The sequence below is a fragment of the Neomonachus schauinslandi genome, chromosome X (genome assembly GCF_002201575.2).
Source record: "Neomonachus schauinslandi chromosome X, ASM220157v2, whole genome shotgun sequence".
Taxonomy (NCBI): Eukaryota; Metazoa; Chordata; class Mammalia; order Carnivora; family Phocidae; genus Neomonachus; species Neomonachus schauinslandi.
The window spans coordinates 88,133,708-88,158,527 of record NC_058419.1 but is presented as its reverse complement, the minus strand read 5'-3'; the positions used below and the strand labels follow the sequence as shown (position 1 = coordinate 88,158,527).

At 38.4% G+C, this 24,820-nt stretch overlaps 1 protein-coding gene, 1 non-coding gene and 1 pseudogene across 2 annotated transcripts; all 3 read left to right on the top strand.

The window, feature by feature from the left end:
• The first annotated feature begins 1,270 nt into the window (after window positions 1-1,270).
• On the top strand, window positions 1,271-1,379 carry LOC123323480. Its single transcript, XR_006539423.1, has one exon. It is a non-coding gene; the product is annotated as a U6 spliceosomal RNA (small nuclear RNA).
• Window positions 1,380-1,530: 151 nt separating this feature from the next.
• LOC123323411 lies at window positions 1,531-2,035 on the top strand (annotated as a pseudogene).
• Window positions 2,036-24,164: 22,129 nt separating this feature from the next.
• Window positions 24,165-24,431, top strand: LOC110573421 (non-histone chromosomal protein HMG-17-like). Its single transcript, XM_044911820.1, has one exon. It carries the CDS (start codon window positions 24,165-24,167, stop codon window positions 24,429-24,431), a length of 267 nt encoding a protein of 88 aa, XP_044767755.1.
• Window positions 24,432-24,820: the final 389 nt, after the last annotated feature.

Below are 24,820 nucleotides of genomic sequence, written 5' to 3'. Positions count from 1 at the left end.
AAAATAAGGGAAATAGTAAAAATATAGGTAAACAAAATACTTTCGTTCTCTTGAGTTTTTCAAATTTTTACTTCTGAAGCAAAAATAAAAATGATAACATTATGTGATATGGTTTTCCATGTGTGTAGAGGAAATATTTAAGATGATTACAAATGGGAGCAAGGAAAGGAATTTATGAGGAGATAAGATATATACACTTCATTCAAACTGGTAAAACATAGCCATTAGTAGCATGTGATAACTCATGTATGTCTAAGTATGTAACACTTAGGGCAACCATTAAAACTCTGTAGAAAGAGATCTACTCAAAAAATACTATAGGGCCAGAGGGGGACAGGGTTAGAGATGCTACTGGTATCTAGTGTAACAGACCAGAGATGCTGTGAAACATCTTACAACACACAGTACAGTCCCTCAGAACAAAGAATTATGTCAATAGTGCTGAGGTTGAAAAACCCTGGCTTACATGCTTAGCAGTGCTGGATATTATCATTCCTTTTAATAATTTTTTTTAAGTTTGTATTTATGTTTCCCCTTTACCTGCTCTCTAAGTAGCCACTGTTAATTGGTTTTCCACAACCATCATCGCTTCATCATTCTTTTAATCTTGCCAATCTTGTAGTTTGAAAAATGATACCTTATTTTATTTTGTACCTCTTCAGAATGGCGTTATCTTTACTTCTTACTTCAGGTATTATTTGAATTTTTTATAATGAACATGTATTATTTTTATAATTTTTTGGAAAAGCTACTAAAGATTTTTTTAAAATACTACAAATAAATCAAAATGAGTTCTAAAATATGTTCAAGTAAGCCACAGGAAGATAGCTAAAAGAAACAGAAACAAACAAGCCACAGAAAACAGAAATTTAAATGGCAAACCTAAGCCTTAACATATCATTATTTACATTAAATGTAAATGGTCTAATTACACCAATTGAAAGGCAAAGATTTACAGAGTAGATTCAAACATATAATGCAACCATGAAACTCATTTCAAATACCATATAGGTAGGTTGAAATTAAAAGAATAGAAGTATCTATACTATACAAACATCAATTAGAAGAAAGCAGGAGTGGCTATATTTTTAACAGACAAAATAGTCCTCAGAGCAAAAACAAAAAAAAATTACCTTGGACTGAGAGGAATTTTAGAGAATGATTAAGGAGTCGGTCTACCAAGAAGACATAGCAATCCTAAATTGGTATGCATAAACCAACAAAGCTGCAAAATATGTGAAGCAAAAATTAATACAATTACAGTTGGAGAGTGATCACTTCAGCAGCACATATACTAAAATTGGAATGATACAGAGAAGATTAGCATGGCCCCTGCACAAGTATGACATGCAATTACAGTTGGAGACTTCAACACCCCTCTATAAACAACTGATAAAACGTCTAGGCAATCAACAAGGATGTATAAGAACTTAACACACCATCAACCAACAGGATTTAAGTAACATTTATATAACATTCCACCCAATAACAGCAGAATACACATTCTTTTAAAGTGTCCATGGCACAAAGATGGCACTGAAAGTGAAGAAGGAAGCCCCTGGCCCCTCCCAAAGCCCCAAAGCCAAGGTTTTGAAGGCCAAGAAAGCTGTACTGAAAGATATCCAGAGTCACAAAAAGAAGAAAAGAAGAAGGAGGAGGAGAAGGAGGAGGAAAAGGAGGATAGTCACACATCACTCAACTTTTCGTGGCCCAAGCCACTCTGGTTCTAAAAGCAGCCAATATATCTCTAGAAGTGTACCTGCAGAAGAAACAAGTTTGACTATTATGCCATCATCAACTTGCCCCTGACCACAGAGTCAGCCATGAAGAAGATAGAAGACAACAGCACACTGTGTTCATTGTGGATGTCGGGGCCAATAAACACCAAATCAAACAGGCTGTGAAGAAGCTCTAAGACATTGAGGTGGCCAAGGTCAACATCCTGATCAGGCCTGATAAAGAGAAAAAGGCATATGTTCAACTTGCCTCTAACTATGATACTTTGGATATTGCCAACAAAATCGGGATCATCTAAACTGAGTCCAGCTCGCTAATTCCAAATATAAACATTTTGCTACACCACACAAAATAACACAGTATCTATGGAACATAGAACAAGATAGTTTGTATTCTGGACCATAAAACAAATTTCAACAAAATGAAAATAATGGAAATAAGAGTGTGTTCTCTGATTACAAAAGACTCAAACTAGAAACCAGTAACCGAAAGATAACAGAAAATATCCAAGCATTTGAAAACAAAAAAAAAACACATACTTCTAAATAATCCATGAATCAAAGAGGAAATTTCAAAGAAAATAAGAAATACATTGAATTAGATGAAAATTAGAATCTAGCATATCAAAATTTATGAGATGCTGCTAAACTAGTGCTGAGAGGGAAATTTTTACCATTAAATGCTTACATTAAAAAAAGGAAAAATCTCCAGTCACCTAGTATTAAGAAACTTCATAAAGGAGCACAAAATAAGCCCAAAGGAAGCAAAAGGAAAGAAACAACAACAATAAGAGCAGAAATCAATAAAATTGAAAGCAGAAAAACAATATAGAAAATCCATAAAACAAGGCGCTGATTCTTTGAAAAGAGCAGCAAAAGTGACAAGTCTCTAGAAGGCTGAAAAACAACAAAAGAGAGAAGGCACAAATTGCTACTATCAGAAATGAAACACAGGCTATCACTACAGACCTTGCAAACATCAAAAGGATAATAAGGAAATGGTGTGAACAACTCTACACATAAATTTGATGAATTAGATGAAATGGAGCAATTTTTCAAAAAGCACGAGGTACCACAACTCACCCAATTTGAGTAGCCTTATAACTACTATAGAAGTTTGTAACTTTAAAACTCCCAAGAAAATAACCCCCAGGCTCACATAAATTCTACCAAACATGAATTCTAGGTGAAGTCTATCAAATATTTGAAAAAGAACCTCAAATTTGTAAAATCTTTTCCAAAAATTAGAAAGGAGAACAATTCTGAGCTTATTTTGATACCAAAATCAGACAGATAGTCCAAAAAAAGAAAACTGCAGACAAATAGCTCTCATGAATGTAGGCATAAAAGTACTTAACAAAGTATTATCACATAGAATTGAGCAACATACAAAAATAATGACACATCAGGGATGAAGAGGATTGATTCCAGAGATGCAAAGCTGGTTCCATATCTGAAAATCAATCTATGTAAACCACCATATTAATGGTCTAGAGAAGAAAAGTAATATGATCATGTCAATTGATGCAGAAAAAGCACTTGACAAAATTTATCATTCAAGGAGGATATCAGCAAAGATGGTGAAGAGAGCAATTTCAAAAATCTGTCCTTCCATAAAAGCAATTAAAAACCTGGCAAAAGCAACATTTTCAGAACTCTGGAAACTAACTAAAAGCTTATAGTGACAAGGAGAGTGCTTAATCAAAAACAAAAACAAAAACAGAAAACAAACAAAAATCAAGCCAAATCTCAGTAAGAAAAGTGGCTTTATGGAATTTTCACAGATCTTGGCTCCATCCCCCATCCCAAGCCCAGTGGTAGCCTTGAAAATAACACCCCACCTTCCTGGTACTGGGGTGGAGGGGAGCAAAACAGACCTCATTTACAAAGAATTGTAATTAATTGCTTTGACTCATCTGGTAGGTCCTTGGAAGATCAGCTCACAAGGTTTACCTTTATCTTGCCTATCTCAAAACTCAGCCTGTTTCTGAACATAGAGTTACGGCATGACCCAGCAGTTCCATTCCTAGATACATACCCAAGAGAAGTAAAAACATATGTTCACGTAAAAACTTGTACATGAGTGTTCATAACAGTACTATTCATAATAGCCAAAAAGTGGAAACAACTCAAATGTCCATCAACTGGTGAATGAATACACAAACTTTGGTATATCCATACAATGGAAAATTATTCAGTCATGAAAAGGAATGAAGGATTGACACATGCTACAACATGAATGAAATTGAAAACATTATACTAAGTGAAAGAAGCCAGACACAAAGGTCACATCTTGTATGAATCCATTTCTATGAAACATCCATAATAGATAAATCTATAGAGACAGAAAGCAGATCAGTGGTTGCCAGGGGCTGAGGGGAAGGCGGAATGGAGAGTGACTGCTGAATGTGTATGGATTTCTATTTGAGGTATTAAGAGCGTTCTGGAATTGGATGGTGGTGATAGTTACACAGCATTGTGAATATACTAAAGAACACTGAATTGTACACTTTAAAATGGTTTAAATAATTAATTCTTTGTTACATGAATTTTATCTCAATAAAAGTAATGGAAAAAACGTTCAACAAACATTCATGATAAAAATGCTTAGAAAATTAGGAATAAAGAGTTGCTTCCTCAATTTGATAAAGAATGCCTTCAAAAATCCTATCGCTGACAAGAAACACAATGGTGAAAGACAATAATTTCCTCTTAAGATCCAGGACAAGGCAAAGATATCTGCTCTTTTTGCTTTTATTCAGCATAATACTGAAATCCTAGTCAGAACAATCAGGCAATAAAAACCTGATTCAGATCAAGAAGGAAGAAATCAAAGCATCCCTATTTTCAGTTGACATGATGGTCTACATAGAAAATGCCAAGAAATTTACATAAAAACTCCTAGAACTAATACATGAATTTAGCAAGGTCATAGAATATAAGATCAACATATAAAAATCAATAGTATTTCTATGTACTACCAACGAACACATGGACAGCAAAATGAAAAACATAATACCATTAAACCACTCAAAAAAAAGAGAAACACTTAGGTATAAATATAACAAAATATGTCCTATACATATATGTTAAAAACTACAAAACGCTGATGAAAGAAATAAAATATTTAAATAAATGGAGAGACATAGCATATCCATGGATTGGAAAACTCAACATAATAAAGGTTTCATTTCTCCCCAAACTGATACACAGGTTTCATGCAATTCTTATCAATATCCCAGTAAGACGTTTTGTGGATATAAACAAAATTTTCTAAAATGTATTTGGAAAGGTCATGGAACTAGAACAGCTAAAAGAATTTTGAAATAGAATTAGGAAATAGAAAATTGGAAAGGAGCACTCCATCCAATTATTATTATATTGCTACAGTAATGAAGACAGTATAATATGGACAGAGGAAAATACACATGAATCAATGAAACAGAATAGAGAACCCAGAAATAGATAAACTGATAAACAAGACCAGCTGATTTTTGACAAGATGCAAAAACAATTCGATGGAGGAAAGATAATCTTTTTAATAAATGGTGCTAAAGCAATTGAATATCCATAGACAATCAACCCATAAAATGAACCTCGGCCTAAACCTCATACATTATATAGAAATTCACTCAAAATCAATGATATATTTAAATGCAAAAGACAAAACCATAAAACTTTAGAAGAAAACATGGGGGAATCTTTGGGTTTAAGGCTAGGCAAACATGAAACCAAAAGCACAGTTCATAAAAGAAAAAAGTAAAAAAAAAAATTAAAAAATAAGTCAATAAAAGAAAAAAGTCATTAAATTGGACTTCATCAACATTTAAAACTCTGTGACAGACTCTGTTAAAAGAATGGAAAAATAAGCTATATACCTGGAGAAAATATTTATGAAACATATCTAACAATGGACTTGTATCTCGAATACATATAGAATTCTCATAATTTAATGGTAAAAAGCAAACAATCCACTTAGGAAATAGGGAAAAGAAATGAAGTGACATTTCACTAAAGAGGATGTACAGATGACAAATAAACACATTCAACATCACTAGCCATAAGACAAGCACTGCTATTAGAAAAACTAAAACATAAATAAACAAACAAAAAAGACAATATCAAATGCTGGCAAAGATGTGGAGAACCTGTATCTCTAAACATTGCTAGTGAGAATGTAAAATGTTACAGCCATTCTGGAAAATAGTTTGGCAATTTCTTTAAAAAAAACTAAACACATACTTTCCTTATCATCCAGCAAAAGCACTCCTGGGCATCTATCTCAGAGAAATGAGAACTTATGTCTACACAAAAATGTGTACACAAGGAGCGCCTGGATGGCTCAGTCTGTTAAGCGGCCAACTCTTGATTTCGGCTCAGGTCATGATCTCGGGGTCCTGGGATTGAGCCCTGTGTCAGTCTCTGTGCTCAGCAGGGAGTCTGCTTGAGGATTTTCCCTCTTCCTCTCCCTCTGCCCCTCCCCACCTCTAAAATAAATAAATAAATCTTTTTAAAAAATGTGTACACAAATGTTCATAGCAGCTTTATTTGTAATAGTCAAAACTGCAACCAACTAAAACATCCCTTAATAGATAAATTGTTAAAAAACAAAAAACAAAACTGTGGTACATCGATACCTTGGAATACCCCTTAGCCATTAAAAGAACAAACTATCGATACACACAACAGTTTGAACGGATCTCAAGGGCATTATGCCAAGTGAAAAAGGTCAGTTTTGAGGGTGACATACTGTATGAGTCCATTTATATAATATTCTCAAAATGATAATATTATAGAAATGGTGGACAGACTTGTAGCTACCAGGAGTTAACAATGGTGGATTGGAGGGAAGTGAGTATGACCATAAAAGACTGGCAGGCAAGATACACAGCAAAGTATAAGACACTGATGAAAGAAATAGAAGTCACAAATAAATGGAAAGATATTCTGTGCTCATGGATTGGAAGAATTAATATTGTTAAAATTCCATACTACCCAAAGCAATCTACAGATTCAATACAATCTCTACCAAACTTCCAATGGCATTTTTCACACAGATTGAACAAACAATCCGAAAATTTATATAGAACCACAAAAAACCCTGAATAGTCAAAGCAATCTTGAGAAAGAACAAGCCAGGGGGCATCACACTCCCTGATTTCAAGCTATAGTACAAAGCTATCATAATCAAAACAGTGTGGTTTTGACATAAAAACAGATATATGGATCAATGAAACAGAACTGAGAGCCCAGAAACAAACCCATGCATATATGGTCAATTAATTTACAACAAAGGATGCAAGAATGTACAATAGCAAAAGGACAGTCCCTTCAATAAGTGGTATTGGGAAAACTGGACATTCACATGCAAAAGAATGAAACTGGACCTCTATCTTACACTGTACACAAAAATTAACTTAAACTAGATTAAATATTTGAATATAAGATCTGAAACCATAAAACCAGAAGAAAACATAGGCAGTAAGCTCCTTGACACTGGTCTTAACAATGATGTTTTTTATTTGACACCAAAAGCAAAGACAACAAAGAAATATAAATGGGGGGGGGGGCTATATCAAACTAAAAACCTTCTGCACAGCAAAGGAAACCATCAAGAAAATTAAAAGGTAACCTGCTGAATGGAACAAAATATTTGCAAATCATATAACTGATAAGGGGCTAATATCCAAAATATATGAAGAACTCAGACAACTCAATAGCAAAATACCAAACAATTTGATTAAAAAATGGGCAAGAGGATCTGAATAGGCATTTTTCTAAAGAAGACACACAGATGGCCAACACAGCATCACTAATCATCAGGGAAATGTAAACCGAAATCCCAATGACACTCACCTCACACCTGTCAGAATGGCTATTGCCAAAAACACAAGAAATACCACTTGTTGATGAGGATGTGGAGAAAATGCAACCTTTGTATGCTGTTGGTGGGAATGTAAATTGGTGCAGCCACTGTGGAAAACAGTATGGAAGTTCCTCAAAAAATTAAAAATAGATCTACCATATGAGCTGGCAATTCCATTTCTGGGTATTTATCCAAAGAAAATAAGAACACAAATTCAAAAAGATATATACACCCCCACATTCATTGCAGCATTATTTACAATAGCCAAGATATGGAAACAACCTAAGTGTCTACTGACTGGTGAATGGATAAAGAAATTGTGGTATATATATACAATGGAATATTATCTAGCCATAAAAAAGAATAAAATCTTGCCATTTGCAACAACATGGATGGACCTTAAGGGCATTATGCTAAGTGAAATAAGTCAGGCAGAGAAAGACAAATACCATTTGATCTCACTTATAAGTGGAATCTAAAAACAAAAACAGAAAAACCCTAAGCTCATAGATACATACAATAGATTAGTGGTCACCAGCAGCATGGATGTTGGGAGATAGAGGAAATGGGTGAAGGGGAGCAGTTATGAAATAAATAAGTCACAGGGATGTAATGTATAGCATGGCAACTAGAGTTAATAACACTGTATTGCATATTTAAAAATTGCTAAGAGAGTAAATCTTAAAAGTTCTCACCACAAAAAAAAAAATCTGTATATATGGTGACAGATGTTAACTAGACTTATCGTAGTGATCATCTTGAAATATGTAAATGTCGAGTCATTATGTTGCACACCTGAAACTAATATAATGTATGTCAATTATACATCAATAAAAATCAAAACAAAACAAACAAACAAAGCAAACAAACTAAAAAGTCTAGGAGGTAGAGATCTGGTTAGTGACAGAATAGTTCTGTATCTTGACTGATGGTGGTTACACAAATCAATACATGTGATCAAATGGCATAAAACTATACACAAAAACTGTAGCAGTGAAAGTTTCCTGATTTTGATATTATACTGTGGTTACCAAAGATGTGATCACTGGGAGAAATTGGGTAAAGTGTACAGAGGACCTTTCTGTACTATTTTTATAACTTCCTGTGAATCTATAATTATCTCAAAATAAGAAGTTTTTTAAAATCGTGAAATAACATGAAATGAGAAGTAATGAGCTAAGCATTGAATATAAGAAGCACTGAATATAAAAAGAAAAATGGGATAAACTCAAAGAAAATAGAAAAAAAGAAATAATAAAGCTAAGTGATAAAAGAGAAGGCAAACAACAAAGAGGATCAACAAAGTCAAAAGTTGGCTTAATTGAAAAGATAATACTATGAAACACTTAATATCAATAAATTGATAACTGATACAAAATGGCAAAACTCCTAGGAAATATGACCAACCTAAACTGACTCAAGGAAAAACAGAAATCTTGAGTAGTCCTATAAATACTGGCAGACAAATCAAGAGGTAAAAACACCAGGCTCAGCTGGTTTTGTAGTCAAGTTCTACCAAGAATTCAAAAAACATTTCATTCCAAAATTATGAAAATTCTTCCGGGGAACAGAAATAGAAAAGAAACTCTCCAGCTCTCCAATGTTATGAGGCTAGTACAACCTTGATAGCAAACACAGATATGAGTACAAGAAAGGCATACTACAGACAGCATAATTTCACTCACCAACACAGATTTAAAAACCCTAAACAAATTGTATGCAAACTAAACCACCAATGAACCGAAGAGATAAACATCACAACTAGGCTATGCTTATCCCAGGAAAGCAAAGTTAGTTTAATATTAGAAAATCCATTATTTTTATTCACTGATTAAGAGAGAAAAATAATTATCTTAATAGATGAAGGGAAAGCATTCAATGTAATTCAATACCTATTTGGAATAAAATTGCCTAATGATCTAGGATTAGAAGATAACTTAATAAAATTATTTACCCAAAACTAAAAACCCACCTAATACCTAAATTTGAAACATGAGAAGTTTACCTTTAAAATCAGATCAGACATAACTCAAGGACTATTACCACCTCATTTCAACACCAAACCAGAGGTCCTATCTGTTAAGTAAAATGAGAAAGGGAATTTATAAACTTTGTAGGTTATAAAGATTGAAAAGGGGGAAAAATGATCATTATTTGAAAAGTAATTGATTGCTAACTAAGAAAACCCAAGGGGATTAGTTGACAAATAATTAGAATTAATAGAATAGTTGAGGATGGTTGGTTAAAATGGAGAGATCTAAAATTTATTTCATTTAGGGGCACCTGGGTGGCTCAGTCAGTTAAAGTGTCTGCCTTTGGCTCAAATCATGATCCCAGGGCGCCACATCAGGCTCCCTGCTCAGCCGGGAGCCTGCTTCTCCCTCTCCTCCCCCCTCCACCCCAAGCTCCTGCTCTCTCTCACTATCTCTCTCTCTCAAATAAATAAATAAATCTTTAAAGTTAAATTAAATTAAATTAATTTCTATACTACAGCAATAGATAGAAAACATGTTTCAAAATATACCACTAATAATAGCAAAAAGTTATATAGAAATAAATCTAATAAAGATATACATGACATTTATAGAGAAAGTTATGAAACTTTACTGAAAACTAAAACAACAGTTCCTCCCCAAACTGAAAGAAACATGGAGGTTTATTCTCTATACAAGTCAACAGGAAGTCTCTGCACCGCAGACAGTAGGTACATTGGAAGACAGAAGTACCTTACTACAAACCCAAGAAGTATGTGACCAAATCCCTAAATGTTAAATACTGAGATTCAACCCCACTGCTCCCCCAGGTCTTCCTCTCCAGTTGAGTCACAAAATTCTGACAGCTAAACCTTTACCCTCCAATTAGACCATCCTCCTCTAATTCCCTCTGGGGAATTCAGCCAATCTATGAAGAAAGACTTAAAGATACTGACCTTAGGGATTACCTCCCAGATGATGCACTCAGATCACTCAACGGTAAAACTCAAAGTCAACAAGTTCCATTCATGGGGTCAGAGCTTTCAATCAACTTTTTAATCCTAACAACATCATAGGAAAAGCGCTAACATAGGAAAAGGTCTGACAAACATCATAGGAAAAGCGCTAATATGGAAGATAGAGTCCAAAGCAAACAGACCAGTAAACACAAAGGGATGAAAGCAACCTGAAGGAAATATAATCTGCAAGGAAAAGAAAACTTTAAAAATAATTATCATTAATATATTAAAAGCAATCACAGAAGATATTGCATCTATGAAACAAGAACACAATTCTATTATTAAAATAGAAAACAAGAACAAGCTCTAGGAAATTAAAAACATGGTAAGATGGTAGCAGAAATGAAACACTCAGTAGTGACATGGAAAGACAAAAAAGGAATAATGGTCAGGAAAGAAATGTAAGAAAATGAAAGAACCAGACCAAGAGGTATGACATCTGGAAAATATGAGTTACAGAAAGAAAGAATATTGAAAGCAGGGGTGAGAAAATCATCACTGAAAGAATTAAAGAAAATTTCTCCAAACTCAAGGACATGAATTGTCAGATAAAAAGGCCTACTTAAAACAAAGCACAATTGAAGAAAACAGACCTACATCAAGGTAACTTTAGAACAATGGGAACTAATGGAAGCTTCTAGAACAGAAAAAAAATAGGTTTTGTACAAAGGATCAGATATCAGAATGGCTTTATCCTTAGCAGAATGGAATCAAGAAAACAATGGAGTGATGCTTCAAAATTCTGAAAGAAAATTATTTCCGATCTAAAATTCTGTACCTGGCTAAACTACCATTTTAGAGTAGATAAGTAAAGGTATTTGTAGATATGCAAGGTCTCAAAATACTTATTCTCCGAGCACAGTTTCCCAAGAAGCTACTGGGGGAAGTGCTCACCAAAAGGAGATGGCCAAATCAAGACAAAAAAGATATGAGACACGGGAAATAGGAGATCCAAGAAGGAAAACACAAAGACAATCCCCAGGTAGACAGTGAAGGGATATCTGGGATGACAACTGTGCATCAACAGACATATGCAACCAGCCCAAATTGGAACAGGTGACTCATGTGATAGAAATGTTGAGGGATGCCATTACCAAGATGCCCACTGCCTTTGCCCCATCTTTTTAACCTGTGAACAGCATTTGTGAGTGAACCTGACGAATTTTCTTTGTGTTTGGCTAGTCTAGACCAGAAGTTATGAATTTCCGGCTCTCCACTCCATGCTTTGTTGCTTGGATTGACTGAGGACACTCACCTCACCCACAGGAATGTTTTGCTTTGACCTTCTCCTGGGAATGACCACAGCTGGCTTGCAGAAGATGCAGACATTTTTTTCATGTGGCCATTTCTTTTATAGACTTTCTAGAAAATTCTGGGACATACTATCTGGCTTCAATTCAGCGAGTGCTTTTTTATATTTATTTACATTTATATGGGTAATAATATGCCCCTGGCTTGTTGCCTTCTAGAGATCTAACAATACAGGAGAAGAGCTTAAGGAAAATAAAGAATGAGTGGTGTGTTAGTTTTCTGTGGCCACTGTAACAAATTACACAAACTGGTTGACTTCAAACAACAGAAATTTATTCTCTCAAATTCAGAAGTCTGAAATCAAGGTGTCAGCAGGGCTGTACTCCCTCTGGAGGCTCCAAGGGACAATCCATTCCTTATCTCTTCCAGTTTCTGGTGGCTGTAGGTATTCCTTTGGCTTGGGCCACATGACTCCAATCTCTGCCTTTGTGGACACTTTTCTTCCTCCTCTTCTCTTTTGCCTTTCTCTTATAAGGATACTTAACACTGGAAATAGGGCCCACCTGGATAACCTAGGATATCTCCTTATCTCAAATCCTTAATTATATCTGCAAAGACATCATATCCAAATAAGGTCATATTCACAGGTTCCAGGGATTAAAATATGGACGTATCAAAAAAATAAAAACTAAAAATAAAAAAATTAAAATAAAATAAAATACGGACATATCTTTTTTGGGGGGGGGCGTGGTAGGGATAGACACCATTCAACCCACTACAAGTAGCTAGCATATCTCTCAATTCAGTGTTTCTCAAATTACAGTGGGATACACACCACTTCTAAAATAAAGCCATTTTCAAAGAAAACAGGACAAAACAAATAATTTATGATAGATTTTGGGTGTGTGTGGAATTTGACAAATTGATTTAAAATTTATACGGTAGAGCCAAGTCAAGAATAGCTCAGACATTCCTGAAAAAGAATGACAGTGTTGAGGGAACACTGCTCTAAGTCTTAAATAAATTTATAGTAATTAAGGCACTATGACATTAGCTCAGAGATGGACAAATGAGCCAACAGAACACAGTTAACACAATCAACATCCATTTTCTTCATATAAACAATTTAGTTTGCAGTGATGCCTCTGTCATATATCAAGTATCTCTGTATGAAGAAAATGGATGTTTACCTCATAACAAAAAAATCACTTCCAGGTTCATGCAGGAATTAAATATGAGCAGCAAAACTTTAATATAGCTAGAAAACACAAGAGAAGGGGTGCCTGGGTGGCTCAGTTGGTTGAGCGTCTGCCTTCGGCTCAGGTCATGATCCTGGAGTCCCAGGATTGAGCCCCACATGCTTCTCCCTCTCCTTCTGCCCCTCCCCTGGCTCATGTTCTCTCTCTCGCTCACTCACTCTCTCTCAAATAAATAAATACAATCTTAAAAAACAGAAAACACAAGAGAATGTCTAATGATTTTAGGAATCTGAATATCCATCAATAGGAATAGAGTTAAATAAATAATCACATACAATACAGTATTTGTGGACACCGTGATGCACTTCCAAGACTCCCTTCAAGGAAGGACTTGTGACTCCAGCTGCCGGAGGTGCTGTCAGTCGTTGGCCTTCAGCTGTCAAACCCTTCAGGGACTGCCTCAGCTTCAGAGAACTGGCTGGTACAAGGTCACCTTCCTTACTGGGATGGCCACATCTAATGACTGGTCAGCCCAACTCAGGACAACCATGAATGTTCTGAAGGGCCATTCTAGTTTCATTTCATTTGCTCATGATACTCTGAGACAGGAATTTGGTTTGGGCTTAGCTGGCCATTTCTGCTCCACATCATATCTGCTGGGGTCATTCACTCAGCTGCATTCGATTGGTAACTAGGCGGAACTAGATGGTCCAATAAGGCTTCCTTCATTATGTGCCTGGCACCCAAATGCTCCTCTGAATGGACTCTGTCTTACTATTTGGTTACCTGGGACATCCTCACAACACAGTGCTCTTGCAGTAATCAGATTTCTTACATGGTAGCTGGCTTCTAAGAGGAAGCATTCCACATAGTGGAGGCAGAAAGTATCGATCTCTTAATTCCTAACCCTGTTAGTCACCTGGCATTGCTTCTGGTACATTCTATGAGTCAAAATAACTCAGAGGGCCAGCCCAGATCTAAGGGGAGGCGAAACAGACTCGCTTGTTGATGACGGCATGATGAGATCACATCTCAGGCAAAAGAGCCTGTGGGATGGGAAAGATTTTTGTGGCCATCTTTGGAAACACAATTTATCACAGCCATCATGTACAGTCAAGCAAGTCGTGTGCTGTACCATTTGCCTGGACCTCAAAGCAAATAGCTCCCCCACAGTTGTGCAGGACACAGCCAGGATAATTGGTCCCCATTGCCCTAGACTCCCACACATATAATGCTGATCACAAAAAGCAAGTCACAGATCAATATACATAATATTACACCACTTGCATGAAGTTTAAAATATCAAACTGAAGAATGCATTATTTAGTGCTACATAAAAATGTAGAAAGCCTATAGAGACAAACAAGGATATGACAAGCACAAAATTTAGAAAAGAGCTGGAGGATGTGGTTTCTAAGATCAAAGAGGAATATAGAAACTTGAGTGGTCTTGGTAATAGTCTATTACTTCAGCTAGATGGAGATACATGGGTGTTTGTTACCTTATTTTGTACATTTTTTTATGTACAAAATAATCCATACTCAATTAAGAAAGTAAACAACATAATAAAATAGAAAAAGTAAATAAAGATTAATTCAGGATAGGAGTGGCCTCTGGAATCATGGAAAGGGATCTGTCAGGAGAAGGATATACAGGGGATCCAGTAGCACTTATTAAGTTACATTGGCATGTACTTGTCACATTGTTCTTTATACCTTACGAATTGATTGCATACCTTCTTTTGTTTGTGGCTGTCAGAAGATGTAGACCATAGAATCAGCAGTGAACAGAATGGTGCCCTAAAAAGAATTATTCCCATCTGGGTGTACCTCAGAGAATATACAAGAGAGACAAAGTCTAAACTTCTCATTCTAGAAAGGCCATAGATAAGCTTGTAAATGAAGAAGAAAGAAATATTCAGCTTCTCCTTCCAGGTTACAAGATAACATTAAATTATAAACCAAGAGTATTAAATATAATAAAAGTTGGGGGGTGCCTGGGGGGTGCAGTGGTTTGGGTGCTTGACTCTTGGTTTTGGCTCAGGTTGTGGTCTCGGGGTTGTGGGGTCAAGCCAGGCATCATCAGGCTCCGTGTTCAGCTCAAAGTCTCCTTGGAATGCTCTCTGTCCCTTCCTGCCTCTCTCCCTCTAAAATAAATAAATACATCTTTAAAAAAAATAATAATAATAGAAGTTGAGATGGGGGCGTCTGGGTGGCTCAGTTGGTTGGGCATCGGCCTTTGGCTGGGGTCATGATCCCAGAGTCCTGGAATCGAGTCCTACGTTGGGCTCCCTGCTCAGTGGGGAGTCTGCTTCTCCTCTTCCCTGCTCGTGCTCTCTCTCACTCTTTCTTTAAATAATAATAATAACAATAATAATAATAATAAAAGTTGAGATGAGAGAGCAAACATTAAAATTGCGTACTTCAGTACGCAAGCACTCAGTACTTCAGTACTGAATATCGTCTGAAATGGCTGCAAATCTCATCATATTATATTTCCGTGAAAAAAAAAAAGTGAGAGGGAAGAGCCCACTGCTCAAGGACCACTCAATGAGTTTGTATCATAGTTAAATACAAAAGACCACTCAAGACAAGTGAAAGGGAGACCACTTCCGTGTTTAGAATCTTTCACTGTAATTGTAACAGCAATATTGGAAGAGCCTATTTTATAACTCTTTAGATTCCTAAATTTCTACCCAGCATTTTCAAGAGTCACTCAGAAGCAAAGATTACATAAATAATACAATGTTTGTAATGTATTCTCTCTTTTCAGAGAATCGGGATGGTGCTCTAAAGAGGTAGTTTTTAAGAAAACCAGATGCACACATATGAAACCATTTAGGTCATTTGTTGTGACAGTAAATAAGAAGTCGAGTAAGCTATATTTCAACAAAGAAAACTTCTCTGAGCAGGAAGACAAGTACTTTAAAAGACACAGTGTCAGGATGAAATCTCATGGTTCGATTCTTCATGAAAACCTTAGCTCTGTTTTCTGCGGACGAGTCCATGGATGTAGCGGAGTATATTGTGTGAGTTATAGGCAGAGAATTTTTCCCAGGGCTATTCAAACACAGAGACAAAGGCAGGAGAATGCCTCTAAATTTTTATTTGTTTGTTTATTTATTTATTTTTTAAAATTTTTTATTTAAATTCAATTATTTAACATATAGTGTATTATTAGTTTCAGGGATAGAGTTTAGTGATTCATCAGTTGCATATAACACCCAGTGCTCATTCCATCAAGTGCCCTCCTTAATGCCCATCACCCAGTTACCCCATACCCCCACCCACTTCCCCTCCAGCAACCCTTAGTTTGTTCCCTATAGTTGAGTCTCTTATGGTTTGCCTCCCTCTCTGTTTTTATCTTATTTTATTTTTCCTTCCTTTCCCCTATATTCTTTTTTAAAGCCACCTTGAGTAAACAGTGTTTGAAGTGCTTTCCTCCCACTTTTCCCTTCTTCTAGAAACAGCTCTCCACGTTTAAGAGAAAGTGCTCCTTCTCCCATTCCACCCAAGTGCTCCCATTGGGACAACCAGCCATACTTGTGACCATGTGACCCCATGACCTCATAGCCTTCATTCCCCTTTGCATTGGAGCTTGGGAAACAGTAGCAGTCCCTCTCAGAGAGCAAACCTGGTCCAAACCCCCATCATATCTCACCTGGATTATTGTAACAGGCAACTGGTCTCCCTCCTTCTACCCTTGCCTCTCTACTGTTCATTCTCAATATAAGACAGAGCCAAATGGAAATCAAATAATGTCGTTCCTCCTTGCAAAACCCTCTGGTGGTTGCCCGTCTCATACTCTGTCAGTCTTTACTATGACCCACAAAGCCCCATGTAATCTGCCTTACCACCTTGGCCTCGTCTCCTACTACCTTTCCCCTTGCTTGCACAATTTGGTCTCAGTGGCCTTACAAATGTTCTTCGCACATGCCCACCCACGCCTACCTAATGTTCTTTGCACCTGCAGTTCTCTCTCGCTTGTTACTTGCATGGCTCACCCCTCCTCTTCCTTCAGATCTTTGCTCCAATGTCATCTCCTTAGTAAGGCCTTCCCTGACTATTTAAATCGCGACATTCACTCCTACCCCCACCCCAGCATTCCCGATCCCCCTTCTACACTTGATCTTTTTCTTCCATAGCATTTATTACTTTCTCATATATTATAAAATACTGCCTTTTACTTTTGTATACCACCTGAATTTCATCCCCCAGAATATAAAAAAGTTTTCTTTCTTGTTTTTCTTTCCCTGCTCTTCCGGCATCTAGAATAATGGCTGGCAATGTAATAGGTGCTCCATAGATACTTGTTTTGTGACTTGGGTGAGTGAAACGTGGAGAAGATGAGAGCTGGCAGCTGTGTCATCTGTGGTCCAGTCTTGTGGAAAAGCCTGTCTGAAAGAGGAAAGCTGACACAGAGAAACCAGCACTCCCTACCCTAGTGGGGCAATAGCCCCTATCCCTGTTCCTCCCAGAAGCCAGGGGCATCTCTGCCTGTCCCAGAGTTTTCTACATGAACCAGTATATCCCCCATTTTGCCTAATGTGGTGCCAGGTGAGCCTCCATCATTTGCAATCATGAGAGTTGGAAGATGTGAGTGCCCTTTGCATGGGCACCTACGGGGCACATTTTCATTTGCAGTCACTTAAAATCTCTCTGTTCATCAACCTTGTGTAAAACAGGACACAGAGATGAGGCAGGGTGGGCTGCCTTCTGCTGCATCCTCCTGCCGCATCCTGTCCAGCCCTTTGTTGATCTGGCTCTCTAGACACCCCCACCCCAAACATGTGGCCTCTAGTGTTGTCCCACCTCCTCTTTCTACCCCAATACCACTAATCCTACCCTGCCAGTCAGAAATTGGTAACAGAGAATGAGGAAATCAAGGATATTGTGACACATTAAGAACACCTTCATGACCCACCAAAGTGTCCCAACCTGCTAGTTGGGAAACAGCAGGCCAGAAAAGCATTATATATCTGCTCATTTTGCAAAACAGCCAGCCAGTCAGATGAAAAGGGACTCCAAAGATTTAAGTGACCTATTTATTGCAAGTTTATTTAGTTTTTGTTTTATTTTATTTTAAGATTTTATTTATTTGAGAGAGAGCGAGCGAGTGAGAGAGAGAGCATGAGTGGGATGAGGCCCAGAGGGAGAAGCAGGCTTTCTGCTGAGCAGGGAGTCCGAGGGGGTGCTCGATCCCAGGACCCGGGATCATTACCTGAGCTGAAGGCAGATGCTTAACCGACTGAGCCACCCAGGTATCCCTATTTTATTTTATTTTTTAAAATTGTATTTATTTATTTGATAGAGAGAGAGAGAGAGCACAAGCAGGGGGAGAGGGCAGAGGGAGAAGCAGACTCCCCGCTGAGCCCAATGCGGAACTCAATCCCAGGACCCTGGGATCATGACCTGAGCCAAAGGCAGATGCTTAAATGACTGAGCCACCCAGGCACCCCGTTCTGAGATGAGTGGAAGTTAACCCAACAAAGGAGGGGAAGAACATTCTAAAAAGAGAGGCAGCACGAACAAAGGCATGGAGCACTTTAGTACTGCTGGGGTACAGTTCCTACTGAGATCCCATAAATAGACATTCTGGACTCCCTTGTGTGACAAATTTATGAATTATGGGCTACAACATAGAAATTCTTGGTTCCAAAAGCAAACTAGAAGATTTTGCCCAGAAGTGGCATTCAGTTCAACGACATTTATTGAGCTCTTTGTGCTAAGCAGTGCGTGAATACAAAAATAAGAAGACATATTCCAGTCCTTACCAAGCCTATCAGCAAATGAGACAAGTCCACAAATGACTGGTGTAATCAACAAAGATACAAGATATAATAAAGGGAAGAAGAAAGGAGTGTTGGCAGGATCTTGAACTTGGGCACCTCTTATGCACTATCTGCGTGTTTTACCTGTGTTGTGTCACTTAATGCTCTTATTAATCCTACAAAGTAGCCTTTTTTTTTTCTTATTTTATTGATGAGAAAAACTGAGGAGTCCATGGTCACCTGACTAGTCAGGGGAGGAGTACCAGTCTGCTAGACTCCAAAGTCCAAGCTCTTCCCTTACAACCTGCCAGCCCCCATAGCATCATAACAGAAGCATGAAAAGAATATTGCTGATGGGGGGTTTGAAGGGAGAGCAAGGACTTCTGGGTTGAAGAATCAGGGATAAATTTAAGGAATGGGTGATGTTTGGGGGAGGCCATGAAGTATGGGTAGAGTTTTAACCAGCAGATTAGAGGAGGGGTGTTCTGGGTGGAAGAAACAGCATGGCCAAGGGTCCCAAGGTATGGGAAAGGAGGCCTAAGGACCTACAGGTTGTGTTTTATGTCACTTTCCCCAGGAAGCAGACTCTGAGATAGAGTTTAGCATTCAGAAAATGTATTATGGAGTCATTGAGATCAACCCCTGTGGGGGAGTGAGGGAAATAGGATTAAGCAAAGGAGGGTGTTGGGCTACTATACAGTCACAAAAAAGGCCTTAGCCAATTTCATGAATTGTTCTGAAGCTGGAATGACTTTTCAGAGTTGCCTTGAGACAAGGGGGATAGATCTTTATAGACCCCCTTTGAACCAGTCATTGGATGTAGGCTGTCCCTGGGAAGGGAATGTGAATCTTGTGTGAGGTGGTCCTCTCCATCCAAGAGCAATCCTCAGAGAGGGACTCATATGAAAGCCAGCATCCACCAACACTCCCAGCAGCTGGGGGAGTGAGTAACTTGGTCCTGAAAGGAAAATTCTGGGTGAAGTTCACTAGAGGAAGTGTGCTCTGGGCAGCAAGCAGGCTGATCTGGCAAGACATGAGAATGCAGGACTAAGGAAAGGATGAAGTTGGAAAGCTGAGAGCGGGTAGACAGTGAAAGCCAGACTTTGCATTTTGTAAAGAAGGAAAAGGGGTCACTGCATTTTGCATGAGGCAAGGTCATGGATAGAAGTCGCATCTGTCATAACGCATGGGACATCTGAGGGTGGGCAGAACTAAGAGGAGAACCAATGGGTTTTTCCACAGTCAAGGTAGAAGATGAAGAGGGGAAAAGTGAACAGATGGCAGTAGTAATAGGAAGGAAGGGATGGAGGGGGCAGAAGATTTGAAGACACACAGACATTGCATGTTAAGCATTTTCTACAAAAGGCCTCTGAGGCTGAAAAAGAGAGAATACTTTACTACGGTACAACTGTTCCATGGAGTACTATCCTGATTTTCAATGTAAAATCCACGCAGACAGGGATTTTTGTTGCTTTCCCAGCATCTAGAACAATGCCTGGCAAATAGCAAGTATTTGTATTGGTCAGCTTTGCTATGATCATGCTGAGTCACAAAAATCCCAATATCCCAATGGCTTAGAGCAACAAATGTTTATTTATTGCTCACCGTTCTATAGTCACCTATAACAACTCCATTCCAGGCTGTGGGTCGGGTTCAGGTCTGCTCATGTGTCTTCCTGTAGCAGGGACCAGGCTGAAGAACATGGGGGACATACTATTCTTTCAGCAGGAGCCCAAAAAGGCTAACAGAACTTGCAATGCCTCTAAAAGCTTCTGGTAGGATCTGGTGCACTGTCACTTCCACCAACCATATTCCATTGGCCTATGCAAGTCATATGAGCAAGCTCCACATCAGTGGGATAGGGAAATATACTCCTCCCCCGAGAAGCTGGGGAAAGAAGAGGGAATATTTGCTGAACAAAAATAAAATCCACAGTAGGGGCACCTGGGTGGCTCAGTCCATTAAGCATCTGCCTTCAGCTCAGGTCATGATCTCAGGGTACTGGGATCGAGCCCCGCATCGGGCTCCCTGCTCAGCGGGGAGCCTGCTTCTTCCTCTCCCTCTGTGCTCTCTCTCTCTCTCGCTCTCTCTCTCAAATAAATAAATAAAATCTTTTAAAAACATAAAAAAATAAAATCCACAGTAGTGCTCAATAGATATTTGTTGAACGATTGTATGAATAAATCTACATGTACTGGTACGAAGAGATCCATAATATCCCCATTAAGTGAAAAAGGCAAGTTGCAAAGCAATATATACACTATGATCCAATTTACAAACACACACACCAAAAATAAAACCATATACTGATCTATGCACATATTTTTTCATAAATGCATACAGAAGTGGCTGGAAGTAGAGACAATAAACAGTTAACTTCTGGAAAGGGGGTAAGATTGGGTATGAATAAAAGGGAACATTTGCTTTTATGTCATTTGAAATTTTTTTCATGACAAGGAAGTTGGTTTTTTTTTAAAAAAAATACATTGTAAAAAAGGAAGAAGAAAAGTAAGTCAATGTCCATTGTGAAGCTCCTAACACAGTCTGGATTGGAAAAATGTCAAATGAGCAATTTGGAGGAAGGAAGTTAATGTCACAGTAAGAGTGACAAATTAATAATAAAATGTGCCCTAACTCTTATAATTGTTCAGTTACTGCTCTGACATTTAAAAAACATTACAACCTTTATGGTAAGTACCTTTATCTGGCTTATGAAATGATTAGGAAATTAGTTGACAGTATCTTTCACTTAGATTGTGTAAAAAAGAACATTTACTTAACCCATGCCATGTACATAGCAGATATTCAGCATTTGTTGTACTTAACAAACAAAAATCCTAGCAAGTCTATTAATAGTTTAATATTTGCAATTCACATAGGAATATCAAGTCTTCTTAATGAAGAGAAATCTTCTCTAAATGTCATTCTTTATCTGAAGATGCTGCAGGAAGCCATATTGTAAAATAAATTGGACATTCGATTTTTCCACCCCTTGCTCTAGAACTTCACTGTTCTAGACAAAAGTCATGGATATAAACTTTCTGAAAGACTGAATCACTTTGTCAAGTAACATTTTAGAACATCTGACCAGGGCTGTCATAGCTTCTCATAGCTAACATCTAAGCAACCACACAAAGGATCGTGAAGTCTGGTGGCTGAGGTCTTGGGAAAAAGCAGGCAAGTCCATCAGCCCCCAAACCCTCACTGACTGCCAATGCGATGCATCCAGGCTCTTAGATGAGTGAAATAGATTTCAAAGAACACGAACTCCACTCCACCCTCACGAGAAAACAACAAATAGGTAATTTAAAGATTTGGTATTTTTAGCTCATCTTTAAGGTGATTCTTTACTTGCCACTAATCATTTCTGTTTGGGATGTGATGATTTTCAAATTGGCAGGTTCAGAAATTCAAATGTGTTAAATTATCTGAGGTTGAGCTCGCTAATTGGACTGACTCATGATAATCGAATTCACAGGAGGTTTGCTTACAAACGAGACCCATGAGTTTATTTATTTGCACTACCTACCGAACACTTCCCACAGTACGGGTTCACCTGCTGTATGTACTCCCTTCCCAGAGAAAAAAGGCTAAATTAAGTCCAAATGATTAGTTGACAAACACGAAATTCAAGAAGAGGGAACTGTGTGATTTAAAAAAGGTTATTGATTTGTGGTATGAGGATAACTTCAGGGCTAGTGAAAATATCTGCCTGGCTGATTTTACACCGGGGTTGGTCCGTCAGAGCAAGCCTCTTCCTTGATGGTGCCAGGGGACCCTGAAAAACTATTCTCATCAACTCCTCGTTAAGGGTTTAGTTCCCACGTAAGCCTGTGGCTATTAGGGGTGTCCCCAGTTGCCAACTGGTCTTTATTTCCAATTATATTAGTGAAGATGGACTTTTTCCATTGAAAGTATTACAAAGTTAAAACTCACACTAGATTAAGCAAAAAATGTTCAGTGATTTACTCATCCCTGAACCAAATATTGTGGCCAAAGGGATAAAATGTGCTGATTGTCCTGGCCCAGGTTTCTCAACCACACCGAGGATGAATCCTACCTCCAACAAATCACAGGGATGGAGGGAGGACAGAGTTTCTGCAATGGAAAAGGAGAAGGATTGGATGCTGGGCAGGAAAAGCATCATTATCATCAATCATCATCATCATCATCCACTACACCAACTTTGTGGTTGAGATCCTTGGCCACACTCCCCTCCCCAGCTCAGAGTCACTTCCAGTGGTTAGGGGAGCACTGACACCAATCACTAATACAGTGAGGGATCGTTGATTCCCTCTGGGAGAAAGAGGAGAAGCACAAAGCAGAAAGCATTGGAGCCGGCTAAAGACTTCACTTCATTTCAACAATTTTAAGATTTATCTTTCTATTTGCCTATTAGCCTATTTGATGCTTCACCTCATTCCTATTATCCCAGAAGCTCAGTCTCCAAAAGATAACATAACAACTTAATGTAACAAATAACAGTTATAAAAGTCTTGTGTGCATTGATTTAAGGATTACAATTTCAATTTTAAAATGATGGGTTTGACATGATTTATACCTGGTGAACATAGTAGGAATTAGGAAGAGCAGACAGAATTACAAGAATCAAGGAGTCTGGGCCATGACATGGGGGACCGACTCACAGCAAATATAATGAGCTAGTTCCCTCACTATTTGGGGCTAGAATTTAAGGCTAATAGAGAAGGAGCTCCGTAACTATGGTTACAAACTTGGTTCCAATCTTGGCTTTCTTACTCACTACTAATACAGCCTATGACCAAGTTACTGAAATGTAATAACATTTCTTGAGCTCTGACTCTGTATCAAGCACTTACATACACAATCTTTAATCTTTATAAGAACCTGGAAGGGAATGACTCAATCTCTCAATTATCAAATGCTGTCAATGAGAAGACGTCATCAGGTTAATAGCAACTTCATAGGGACGCCTGGGAGGCTCAGTCAGTTAAACGTCTGCCTTCATCTCAGGTTATGATCCCGGGGTCCTGGGATCCAGTCCTGCATTGGGATCTTTGCTCAGCGGGGAGTCTGCTTCTCGCTCTACCTGCCACTCTCCCTGCTTGTGCTTTCTCTTTCTCTCTGACAAGTAAATAAATAAAATCCTTAAAAAAATAAGAAAAATAAAGCACTCCTTAGAACACAAGAAAATGGAGTAGTATCCCATTTTACCTATGAGAGCACTGAGGCTTAGGGTGCCTTATCTGGCCCAGGTCACACAGCTTACAAGCAGTGTGAAGAAAAGGCGAGAATGACCCCTGGACCAGCCAAAGCCCATGCATCACTGCATCCCAGCGTCCCTCGCCTACGTCCCGCCGCCGTGGCCACCATGCCCAAGAGAAAGGTTGAAGGGGATGCTAAAGGAGAAAAAGCCAAGGTGAAGCCTGAGCCACAGAGAAGATCTGCAAGGGTATCTGCTAATCCTGCTCCTCCAAAGCCAGAGCCCAAGCCTAAAAAGCCAAGAAGGGAAAGAAGGTACCCAAAGGGCAAAAGGAGGAAAGCTGGTGCTGGCAAGGGTGGGAGTAACACCGAAGAAAGCCGAGATGCCCCAACAGACCAGGCACAGGAAGTTGAAGGTGCTGGACATGCCAAGTGAAGCATGTGCATTTTTGATAACTGTGTGCTTCTGGTGACCGCACAGTTTGAAACACTATTTTTTTAAAAGCTTTTATTTCTTTGTTTGACAGAGAGAGACACAGCGAGAGAGGGAACACAAGCAGGGGGAGCGGGAGAGGGAGAAGCAGGCTTCCCGCGGAGCAGGGAGCCCCATGCGGGGCTCGATCCCGGGACCCTGGGATCGTGACCTGAGCTGAAGGCAGACGCTTAACGACTGAGCCACCCAGGCGCCCCTGAAACACTATTTTTTTAATCAAGTTTTATAAAAACGCAGAATTTTGTCTTACTTTTTTTTTTTTTTTAAGCTGTGTTAACACACACAGTGTTTCACTGCTGTTTTGGGGGAGGGGCATATTGTCACTAACAGAG